The 12,523-nt window shown below is 43.6% G+C and overlaps 1 protein-coding gene across 1 annotated transcript in view; it reads left to right on the top strand.

Annotated features, from left to right (window-relative positions):
* Positions 1–8,812: 8,812 nt before the first annotated feature.
* SLC25A24 (solute carrier family 25 member 24) overlaps positions 8,813–12,523 on the top strand; it is a 43,447-nt gene continuing 39,736 nt past the window's right edge. The window contains exon 1 of the mRNA XM_060774602.2: positions 8,813–9,101. Coding sequence (XP_060630585.2) covers positions 8,916–9,101 — 186 coding nt within the window. The 5' untranslated portion in view covers positions 8,813–8,915. The remainder of the gene's footprint in view (positions 9,102–12,523) is intronic.

Below are 12,523 nucleotides of genomic sequence, written 5' to 3'. Positions count from 1 at the left end.
GCGCTATGCTACTCTGCTGCTGAGTATGCATGCCCAGTGTGGAACACATCTCACCACGCTAAAACAGTTGATGTGGCTCTTAATGAAACATGTCACATCATCATGGGGTGTCTGCACCCTACACCACTGGAGAAATTATACTGTTTTGCCGGTATTGCACCACCTGACATCCGCCGGGAAGTAGCAACCAATAGTGAAAGGACCAAGGCAGAGACATCTCCAGCTCCCTTGTTTGGATATCAGCCAGTACGTCAACGACTTACATCAAGAAATGTAAGTTTTCTTAGAAAGTTTTCTAAGATCTACAGAGACACTCGCTGGAACACCTCAGCAAGCAAGAGTCCAAAAGTGGCAGGTTCAAACCCAGAACCTCAACCAATGGCTGATACCAAATGAGAGACTCCCCCCTGGGCACACAGAAGACTAGGCGACTTGGAAGGCGCTGAACAGACTGCGCTCGGGCACCACGAGATGCAGAGCCAACCTTCAGAAATGGGGTCACAAAGTGGAATCCACGACATGCGATTGTGAAGAGCAAACTACAGATCACCTGCTGCAATGCTACCTGAGCCCTGCTACATGCACAGTGGAGGACCTTCTTGCAGCAACATCAGAGGCACTCCAAGTGGCCAGCTACTGGTCAAAGGACATTTAATACAATACCAAGCTTGCAAACTTTGTGTTTTGTTTGTTTGTTTAAAAATGCAATGCAACTGTTTGGTCTGCCCCTGACACGATAAATAAATACTACCTGCAGTGCAAGTAAATTTCAGGAACTAACTGGAGAATTTAGATTTTGAAAACCTAAATACCTAAAATATATGTCAATATCAAGACATGATTGGGGAGGAAGTTGACATCATGCTAGAAATCAGAGAGTAAGCACTGAAGCAGTTAGAATGATAGATAGATCTATCCATTAGTCCACTGACCATAACATCAATAAAAGACAAAAAAACCCACAGACAAATAGATAGTAATCACTATGGGTCACCGTGAGTTTTTTGGGCTGTATGTTCCAGTAGCATTCTCTCCTGACATTTTGGCTGCATTTGTAGCAAGCATCCTCAGAGGTTTGTTGGAAATGAGGCAACTGTAGAAGGTTCAGGGTGAGAGAAAGAGCCCTTGTGTGTTTGAAGCAAGTATGAATGTTGCAATTAGCAAGTCTGATTAGCATTGAGTAGCCTTGCAGCTGCAGTTGATCAGTGAGGGTATTTGTTGGCTGTTGTTGCCTGGAGACCACCCCTGCATTCTTGATGTTTCCTCCCTCCTGCAGAATTCTGGGAAAGGTAGTTTAGGGCGGAGCCTTTGCCATTGTCAGCTAGAGAGGTCCTTGCTTTCCCATACTCCATTTCCCAGAATATTGCAGGAGGCAGGAGACACTAAGGCCTTTTATACACTGTACTGTAGCACAGCAAGCATCCAAGGATTTGTCAGAAGATGAGGGGGATGTTGGGTTTCAAAATGGGGAGTGTGTGTGATTGGGGAGAATTGCAGGCAGATGAGGCTGAGGCAGATGTTTTGGATTCTGGTGCTGGTTCCCAGGCAACAGAGGAAAGTAAAAGTCTTTGGGCTAATGGGGAGTTTTCCCAGGAAACTAGATTAGGCCTGAGAACGGAGGGAGTAAAAAACAGACAAGCTAGATATTCCCACAGAATCCATGAGAAGACCTTGAAGTCCAGATGTGTTTGACATGATATCATGGGTACCTGGATGGGCTTAAATTAAGTAGTCTAGTTTCAAGCCTCTCAGAGGAGACAGCATTGCTAAATGATGATTTTCCTGTATCTCCTCTCAAGTTCATAATTAAAGTTTTATGTTCTGCTCATGTTTTTGCTCCTTTAAGGGTTTATCTTGGAAGAAGCTCCTGTTTTCTGGTTTATGGATTCATGTTTGAATAAATGCTGTGGATTCTGGTTCTCTTGACTTTATATACTTTGCCATTGTTGGATTACTGCTTCTTTGTATTTCCCATTTTTTGATTACTGTTATTTTGTATTTTCTATTCTACTGACCTTTTGGAAAGGCCCCCTTTTCCTATGTACTTGCTTACCTTAATAAACATTTCTAGATAGTAGTACTGGACTCTGGTGTGGTGCTGAGTGAAAAGGTGTTTCAGTGCTAGAGTACAACACATTGCCCAGTATCCCAGGATTTGATCCCAGATTATCTGGCAGTGGAGACTCGTATAATCCAGTTAAAATCAGATAATCTGGGATCAGATCCTGGAATATAGGGCAGTGTAGATCCAGCCTAGGAAAGCAGGGGTGCCTGCTTTAAAACCCTAGTCTGATAAGGCTCGAAATACTGTGGCCCGACTCTCGGTCAGGACATGATGGCAATAGCTGGACTCTGGACACAGTGAATCGCAACGCTCTCTGGACCATCCTCCAAAAAATCGGGTGCCCTAACAAATTTGTGAACATCCTGCGGCTCCTCCATGATGACATGACGGCAACAGTTTTGGACAGCAATGGCTCTCAAAGTGACCCATTTAAGGTGGAATCCGGTGTCAAACAGGGATGTGTTATTGCCCCAACTTTATTCTCCATCTTCATCGCTATGATACTTCACCTTGTTGATGGGAAGCTTCCCACCGGAGTGGAAATCATCTATCGGACAGATGGCAAGTTATTCAACCTCAGGAGACTGAAAGCCAAAATCAAGATTACAACATCTGTTATAGAACCCCAGTATGCTGATGACAACGTCGTCTGTGAGCATTCAGAAGAAGATCTACAAGCCACTCCAAACACCTTTGTAGAAGCATACGAGAAGCTCGGCCTGTCATTGAACATTGAAAAAACCAAGGTGATGTTCCAGCAGACACCAGCAGACACTCTCCAATGCCAGTGATACAGCTTAATGGTGTAACATTAGAAAATGTTGATCATTTCCGCTACCTTGGCAGCCACCTCTCCACCAAAGTCAACATCGACACCGAAATACAACACCGCCTGAGCTCTGCGAGCCCAGCATATTTTCCGAATGAAGCAGAGAGTGTTTGAGGACTGGGACATCTGTAGGGATACCAAGGTGCTTGTTTATAGAGCTATTGTCCTCCCAACCCTGCTATATGCCTGGAACGATTCCATCAGCGTTGCTTCCAGAAAATCCTGCAAATCTCTTGGGAAGACAGGCGGACAAACGTCAGCGTGCTGGAAGAAGCAAAGACCACCAGCACTGAAGCGATAGTCCTCTGCCACCAACTCCGCTGGACTGGCCACGTTGTCCGGATGCCCGACCACCGTCTCCCAAAGCAGTTGCTCTACTCCGAACTCAAGAACGGAAAACGGAATGTTGGTGGGCAGGAAAAGAGATTTAAAGATGGCCTCAAAGCCAACCTTAAAATCTCTGGCATAGACACTGAGAACTGGGAAGCCCTGGGCCTTGACCACTCCAGCTGGAAGTCAGCTGTGACCAGCAGTGCTGCAGAATTTGAAGAGGCATGAATGGAGGGCAAAAGGGAGAAGCGTGCCAAGAGGAAGGTGCGTCAAGCCAACCCCGACCGAGACCGCCTTCCACCTGGAAACCAATGCCCTCACTGCGGAAGAAGATGCAGAGCAAGAATAGGGCTCCACAAGCACATACGGACCCACAAGAATATTGGAAGACAATCCTCCTCGGAAAACGAGGGATCGCCTAAGTAAGTAAGTAAGCTGGACTCTTGTTGGCTGCTGGCATCAACTGACTTTGTGGCTTCTAAGTGCCTGTAAGGGTCAGGAAGGTTATCTAGGCTAGATAAATTAAAGAGCCAGATAACTGTGTAAACTTTTGCATATATATAGCAGCTGTATAAATGTACGGTTGCAAGAAGAAAGACACTGAAACATGCACGAGTTGGATCGCAGCTGTAAATCATAGCACTATCACCATTCCGTGCCAGCAAGCTTCCCCCCCTTTAACACCCAATACTCCTGAAGACTCCAAGAAGTTAAAAGAAAGTTAAAAGAAAGAAGCAAAGAAACTTTAAGTCTGAATTGTGGAAGGCGGAGAGAAGAAGAGAAACAGAAGGTAAAATAATATGATTTTTTTGTGTGTCAGGAGCAACTTGAGAAACTGCAAGTCACTTCTGGTGTGGGAGGATTGATCGTCTGCAAGGATGTTGCCCAGAGGATGCCTGGATGTTTTGATGTTTTACCATCCTGTGGAAAAATTCCTCTCATGTTCTCATATGGGGAACTGGAGCTGTCAGAGGGAGCTCATGCTGCTCTCCCCAGATTCGAACCGCTGACCTATTGGTCAGCAGTCCTGCCGGCACAAGGATTTAACCCATTGCTCCACCAGACACTCCTAATATGAAACAATATGAAAACAGAAACATAATTAACAGCAAAAAATTGATTGTTTAAAGGATATTTGACTCTGAAATAAACCACTCAAGACATAAAAGCAAAGCAGATATGAAATATTTGAACTGTAAAGAAAAGGAAGATAAAAAGAGGGAGCAAAGAAAGCTCCCCCTGCAGTTTTTGCTAAGAGACTCAAATGATTATGTACGAGGGTTGAATGAAAAGTAATTCCTCCACCTTCGTAACTCCTCAACAGATGGCAGTACTGGTATGCAGCAGGTACTAGCTTGTTCAGTAGACTCTCCTCTACAGTTCCATTTTGGCAGGAAGCCTTAGCATTGAACAATTGTGTTGTTAAAGTGTGAAGTATGGAACGGTCGGTCAATGCGACTTAGGCAACATGCAGTCATTGAACTCTTGACAGCTGACAGTGTCACCCCAAAGGAGATTCATCAGAGACTGCAAGCTGTTTATGGTGATTGTGTTGATGTGAGTACTGTGTGTCATTGGGCGAGTAAGTTTAAAGATTTGAGATGGGAACATCTGACTTGTGAGACAAACAAAGAGTTGGGCGTTCTGTGACAGCAACCACTGAGTTTCACAAGTAAAAGGTTGACAGATTGATTCAGAACGATCGTCGTATCACTCAGAGAGAAATTTCAAGCATAATCGGCATTTCACAAGAACATGTGGGTCAGATTATAGCTTTGCTTGGCTATTGGAAGATCTGTGCACGATGGGTACCCAGGATGCTGATGCCTGAAATGCAAGTGCACAGACTTGAAACTTCAGAAACTGGATCTCACCACCGTACAGCATCCTCCATACAGTCCAGATTTAGCACCGTCTGACTTCCATCTGTTCCTGATAATGAAAGAAGATCTGCGGGGACATCATTATGCTTCTGATAAAGGCATTGAGAGAACTGTGAGACACTGGTTGCGGAAACAGTGTCGACTTCTTCTGTGACGGCTTCGGAAAACTTATTCATTGTTGGCAGAAATGTATCAAATTGTCTAATGATTATGTGGAAAAGTGAATAGTGGTAGTTAAAGAGAACATTCCAAGGATTATTTCTGTGTTTGAGTTATTAAAATATTCCCATCCGAACCCAAGTAGTGAAGATGGAGGCATTACTTTTCATTCAACCCTCATAACATATAAAGTGGCCCTCTTTGCTTTGTCTGCGAAAAAGACCAAAAAGAGAGAGCTGGATAAAATTGCCATCAACTGCTAAGAAGGGCTAATTTGTGCACCCTGAACCTGTGCCTTTTTGTCATGGCCTTGGGCTAGTACAATAAATTCTTTTGATTGAAATAACCTCTAAACAGAATTATAATACCAGTGTGTGGACAAAAAATGTAAGAAGAATCTAACCTAAATTAGGATTTATAATTTGCCACTCTGAAGAGAAGAGTTATGACATCTTGGGAATCTGACCCTGGAAAAGAACGTTTAGACTAATCCAAACTGCCACCCCCCCCCCCCCCCCCCAAAATAAGGAGTTTGACAAATCTGCTTTTCAACAACCAGCAATAGAAAATATGACAAACGTACGACATCTAGTGGTTTAAAGGGCTAGAGACTTTGACAACAGAAGGACAAGATAAAAGATGACTGTGTGTACATAGATTCAAAAGAAAAAGATGGAGATGGAAGAGAAAATTGGATCCAAAAATTTGAATAAAACTTTTCACACAATAAACAGCAAATTGGATAGATTACAAGATATATCGAACATGATACTGGATTGCAAAGTTGAAAGTTGAAATGCAACACAAGAAGTATCAAAACAGGGTGGTGTTCAATTTTTATTCCGTGTCAGGAGCAACTTGAGAAACTACAAGTCACTTCTGGTGTGAGATAATTTGTGGTCTACAAGGACGTTGCCCAGCGGATGCCTGGATGTGTTGATGTTTTACCATCCTTGTGGAAGGCTTCCCTCATGTCCCCGCATGGGGAGCTGGAGCTGACAGAGGGAGCTCATCCACACTCTCCCCGGATTCGAACTTCTGACCTATCGGTCTTCAATCCTGCATATTTGTGTGTATATATGTATGTATGTGGATATGTGTATGTGTGTGCATGTGTATATGTATATATGTATGTGTGCATGTATATGTGCATGTGTATATGTGTGTATATGTGTATATTTGTGTGTGTTTGTGCATATATATACGTGTGTGTGTATGAATGTGTGCATGTGCATATATATGAGTGTATGTGCATGTGCATATATATGAGGCTATACGGTGTATTTTTGGGCTTTTAAGTCTGTTCTGCTGGGATTTTGTGTGTGTGTGTGTGTTTATGGGTGATGGACACTTGTTGGACTGTTAGTTGTCTTGTGTCCACATTTGGTGTCAATTTGTCCAGTGGTTTTTGAGTTCTGTTAATCCCACAAACGAACATTACATTTTTATTTATATAGATACTAGCCGTCCCCTGCCATGCGTTGCTGTGGCCCAGTCTGGTGATCTGGAAAATAATGAGAAAGTATTCATTTCTAATCTATGTAATTTCTTTCTGCTTGTGGGTAAACAGTATTTCTTGTTGTTTCTTTGTCAGTGTTGATGTGGAGATTGTCTGGTTTGCCTACTCTGGAACATAGAACATATTGTCCTTCTTTAGGAGTCCCCTTCAAACCTATGATACTATGGTATATCTCTCTGTGTGAATCATCTATATAAATAAAAATGTCAGGAGGGTTTTGATTAAGTTTTCTTGCCCTGGTGAAGGGACTTGGAATGGATGACCTTAAGTATGGGGGTTCTGTGTGGGAAGTTTGCCCCAATTCTGTCGTTGGTGGGGTTCAGCATGCTCTGTGATTGTAGGTGAGCTATAAATCCCAGCAACTACAACTCCCAAATGTCAAGATTCTATCTTCTCCAAACTCCACCAATGTTCACATTTGGGCATATAGAGTTTTTGTGTAGAGTTTGGTCCAGATTCATCATTGTTTGAGTCCACAGTGATCTCTGGATGTAGGTGAACTACAACTCCAAAACCAAAGGACACTGCCCACCAAACCCTTCCAGTATTTTCTGTTGGTCATGGGAGAACTGTGTGCCAAGTTTGGTTCAATTCCATCATTGGTGAAGTTCAGAATGCTCTTTGATTGTAGGTGAACTATAAATCCCAGTAACTACTACTCCCAAATGTCAAGGTCTATTTCTGCCAAACTCCACCTGTGTTCATATTTGGGCATATGGTACATTCATGCCAAGTTTGGACCAGGTCCATCATTGTTTGAGTCCACAGTACTCTCTGGATGTAGGTGAACTACAACTCCAAAACCAAAGGACACTGCCCACCAAACCCTTCCAGTATTTTCTGTTGCTCATGGGAGTCCTGTGTGTGCCAAGTTTGGTTCAATTCCATCATTGGTGGGGTTCAGAATGTTCCTTGATTGTAGGTGAACTATAAATCCCAGCAACTACAACTCCCAAATGACAAAATCAATTTTTTTGAGTGAAGGACATACATTGGGTTGTTAGGTGTCTTGTGTCCAAACTTGGTGTCAATTCCCCCAGTGGTTTTTGAGTTCTGTTAATCCCACAATCGAACATTACATTTGTATTTATATAGAAGAAAGATAGAAGATGCAAAATATAATGCCCCCTTGAATTAGTGTGTGTGTGTGTGTGTATGCAAAATAGAATGCCCCCTTGAATTAGTGTGTGTGTGTATGTGCAAAATAGAATGCCCCCTTGAATTAGTGTGTGTGTGTGTGTGTGTATGTGCAAAATAGAATGCCCCCTTGAATTAGTGTGTGTATGTGCAAAATAGAATGCCCCCTTGAATTAGTATGTGCAAAATAGAATGCCCCCTTGAATTAGTGTGTGTGTGTGTATGCAAAATAGAATGCCCCCTTGAATTAGTGTGTGTGTGTGTGTACGCAAAATAGAATGCCCCCTTGAATTAGTGTGTGTATGTATGTATGCAAAATAGAATGCCCCCTTGAATTAGTGTGTGTGTGTGTATGCAAAATGGAATGCCCCTTGAATTAGTGTGTGTGTGTGTGTGTATGCAAAATATAATGCCCCCTTGAATTTGTGTGTGTGTGTGTGTGTGTATGCAAAATAGAATGCCTCCTTGAATTAGTGTGTGTGTGTATTTCCAAATATAATGCCTCCTTGAATTAGTGTGTGTGTATGCAAAATGGAATGCCCTCTTGAATTAGTGTGTGTGTGTGTATGCAAAATATAATGCTCCCTAGAATTACTGTGTGTGTGTGTGTCTGCAAAATAGAATGCCCCTTGAATTAGTGTGTGTGTGTGTATGCAAAATATAATGCCCCCTTGAATTAGTGTGTGTGTATGCAAAATAGAATGCCCCCTTGAATTAGTGTGTGTGTATGCAAAATACAGTAGAATGCCCCCTTGAATTAGTTGGAGCAAACCCTGCCTAGAAGGCGCCCCAGGAAGCTGGGGGTTTCCCTCCTGTTACGTCATGGGGAGGGGGATCCCCAAGCCCCGCCCACTCCGTGACGATGGAACCACCCCTGGAGGAGCCCAAGGAGGCGGGCGGGGCGTTTCCCCTTCCTGCTCCCCGCCCTGGCCTGCTGGAGAGGAAAAGGAAAAGGAAGGGTCAGCTAAGGCTCCATTTTGCTCCTTCCTCGCCATGATCCGCTTCCTGCGGGGCTGGGTGCTCCCGGAGGCCGCCTGCCAAGCCCCCGACCCCCCGCCTTCGCGCTATGAGAGCCTCTTCAAGAAGCTGGACCTCAATGAGGACGGCCGGGTGGACATCGCTGAGCTGCAGGAAGGGCTTAAGACGCTGGGCATCCCGTTGGGCGAGGACGCCGAGAAGGTGGGTCTCTCTATAGGGAAGGAAGGAAGGCAGACCCAGGAGATGGCTGGTCTGAAAGCAAGAGCTCAGGCCAGGGAAACATCCCAAGATGTAGAAGCTGCAAGGCTTCCTCTCTCCTTTACAAACCTAAACACTCTTAAGGCTTGATGAGGAACATGAGGAAGAACTTCCTGACTGTGAGAGCTGTTCAGCAGTGGAACTCTCTGCCCCGGAGTGTGGTGGAGGCTCCTTCTTTGGAAGCTTTTAAACAGAGGCTGGATGGCCATCTGTCAGGGGTGATTTGAATGCAATATTCCTGCTTCTTGGCAGAGGGTTGGACTGGATGGCCCATGAGGTCTCTTCCAACTCTTTGATTCTATGATTCTATGATCTACACTGCCATATAGTTATCAAAGGCAGATCTAATTTGAACCGGATTATATGTGTCTACACTGCCATATAATCCGGTTCAGTGTGGAGTTCATACAGCTGTGTGGACTACAATAGAATAACTTTATGGTCACTGTACATCTCTATATAAAAATTCTCTGTGCATAATGAGTACCCTAAAAACAAAAAAACCAATGAACGAAATCATACCAAATTTGGCAAGAAAATGTCTCACAACACAAGGAGTGACCATCACTCAAAAAATTATGATTTTGTCATTTGGGAGTTGTAGTTGCTGGGATTTATAGTTCACCTATAATCAAAGAGCATTCTGGACTCCACCGACGATGAAATTGAACCAAACTTGGCACACAGGGCTCCCATGACCAACAGAAAACACTAGAAGAGTTTGGTGGGCATTAACCTTCAGTTTGGGAGTTGTAGTTCACCTACATCCAGAGAGCACTGTGGACTCAAACAATGATGGATGTGGACCAAACTTGGCATGAATACTCAATATGCCCAAATATAAACACAGATGGAGTTTAAGGGAAATAGACCTTGACGTTTGGGAGTTGTAGTTGCTGGGGTTTATAGTTCATTACAATCAAAGAACATTCTGAACTCCACCAATGATAGAATTGGCTCAAACTTCCCACATGGAATCCCCATGACCATCAGAAAATACTGTGTTTTCTGATGGTCTTTGGCGACCCCTCTGACACCCCCTCGCAACCACCCCAGGGGTCCCGACCCCCAGGTTGAGAAACACTGATCCGGTTCAATGTGGAGTTCATACAGCTGTGTGGAATAGAATAGAATAACTTTATGGTCACTGTACATCGTACAACGAAATTAAATGCTGTCCCCAATGCACATTACATATGTACTATTACAAAACAAAGCACCCATTCACATTCTAATGACTATTGCACAACCCCAAGGCCTCATCTACACGGCCATATAATCCAGATAACACTACGGCCCCTTCCACGATCCAGTTCAATGTGTCTAAAATCACGTGAATCATGTGCCAGGACTACTGGAAAGGCCCAGATTATGATTATGAATTAATGGTTTAACAGTGGTGATATTAGTTTAAAGATATTGGTAAGGACTGCTCAAACTTCCGTACAGTGGCCCTTATTTCTCATGCCAGTAAGGTAATGCTCAAGATCCTGCAAGGAAGACTCCAGCAATACATGGAGCGAGAGTTGCCAGATGTTCAAGCTGGGTTTAGAAAAGGCAGAGGAACGAGAGACCAGATTGCCAATATCTGCTGGATAATGGAGAAAGGCAGGGAGTTTCAGAAAAACATCTATTTTTGCTTCATTGACTATTCTAAAGCCTTTGACTGTGTGGATCATAATAAACTGTGGCAAGTTCTTGGTGGGATGGGCATCCCAAGCCACCTTGTCTCTCTCCTCAGGAATCTGTATAAGGACCAAGTAGCAACAGTCAGAACTGACCACGGAACAACAGACTGGTTCAAGATTGGGAAAGGCGTACGGCAAGGTTGCATACTCTCACCCAACCTTTTTAACTTGTGTGCAGAACACATCACACAATGTGCAGGACTTGACAAATGCAAGGCTGGGGTGAAAACTGCTGGAAGAAACATTGACAACTTTAGATATGCAGATGACACCACTTTGATGGCCAAAAGCGAGGAGGAGCTGAGGAGCCTTCTAATCAAGGTGAAAGAAGAAAGCACAAAAGCTGGGTTGCAGCTAAACATTAAAAAAAATCAAGATTATGGCAACAAGAATGAATGACAACTGGGAAATAGAGGGAGAAAACGTGGAGACAGTGACAGACTTTGTATTTCTAGGTGCAAAGATTACTGCAGATGCAGACTGTGGCCAGGAAAACAGGAGACGCTTACTTGTTGGGAGGAGAGCAATGTCCAATCTTGATAAAATAGTGAAGAGTAGAGACATCAGACTGGCAACAAAGATCCGCCTAGTCAAAGCAATGGTGTTCCCCGTAGTCACCTATGGAGGTGAAAGCTGGACCTTAGGGAAGGTTGAGCGAAGGAAGATAGATGCTTTTGAACTGTGGTGCTGGAGGAAAGTTCGAGGAGTGCCTTGGACTGCGAGAAGATCCAACCAGTCCATACTTCAGGAAATAAAGCCTGACTGCTCATTGGAGGGAAGGATATAAGAAGCAAAGATGAAGTACTTGTGGCCACATCATGAGAAGAAAGAAAAGCTCAGAGAAGACCATTATGCTGGGGAAAATGGAAGGAAAAAGGAAGAGGGGCCGACCAAGGGTAAGATGGATGGATGGGATTGACCTTGAAGTAGCTGGGGTGGTGACGGCCGACAGGGAGCTCTGGTGTGGGCTGGTTCATGAGGTCACGAAGAATCGGAAGCGACTGAATGAAGAACAATCAAAGTGAATGTTAAACCAACCCCTTAGAAGAGATACAGCCACATACATAAAGTGTAATAATGAAATATATGGGACACAACTCTGTCCCACAAAGGAGTTTGCCACTGCCTTTCTCTAAGGCTGAGGGCTCTTCCACACAGCCCTAAATCCCAGAATACCAAAGCAGAAAGTCCCACAATATCTTCTTTGAGCTGGGTTATCAGAGTCCATAGCTGATATTCTGGGATATAGAGTTGTGTGGAAGGGCCCAGAGGGCCACATCTACACTGCCATATAATCCACTTTCTGAATCCAGATGATCTGATTTGAACATAGCAGTGTAGACTTACATAATTCAGTTCAAAGCAGATGATAATGATAATAATAATAACAACAACAATAATAAAGTGATTCATTGGAACTTATACCACAAATACAATTTGCCTGCAACAAAGAACTGGCGGAATCACAAGCCGAAAAAAGTTACAGAAAATGAACATGTCAAACTCCTCTGGGACTTCCAAATTCAGACTGACCGAATTCAGACGGATTGAATTTTGGAGCACAATACTCACAATCATGTTAAAAAACAAAGTATGGATTGTCAGTGTTGCAATCCCAGGTGACAGTAGGATTGAAGAGAAACAGCTGGAAAAGCTGACACGATATGAGGATTTAAA

This window comes from Anolis sagrei, chromosome 4 (assembly GCF_037176765.1).
Source record: "Anolis sagrei isolate rAnoSag1 chromosome 4, rAnoSag1.mat, whole genome shotgun sequence".
NCBI lineage: Eukaryota > Metazoa > Chordata > Lepidosauria > Squamata > Dactyloidae > Anolis > Anolis sagrei.
The sequence above is the reverse complement of the archived record's forward strand: the minus strand, read 5'-3'. Positions and strand labels throughout refer to the sequence as shown.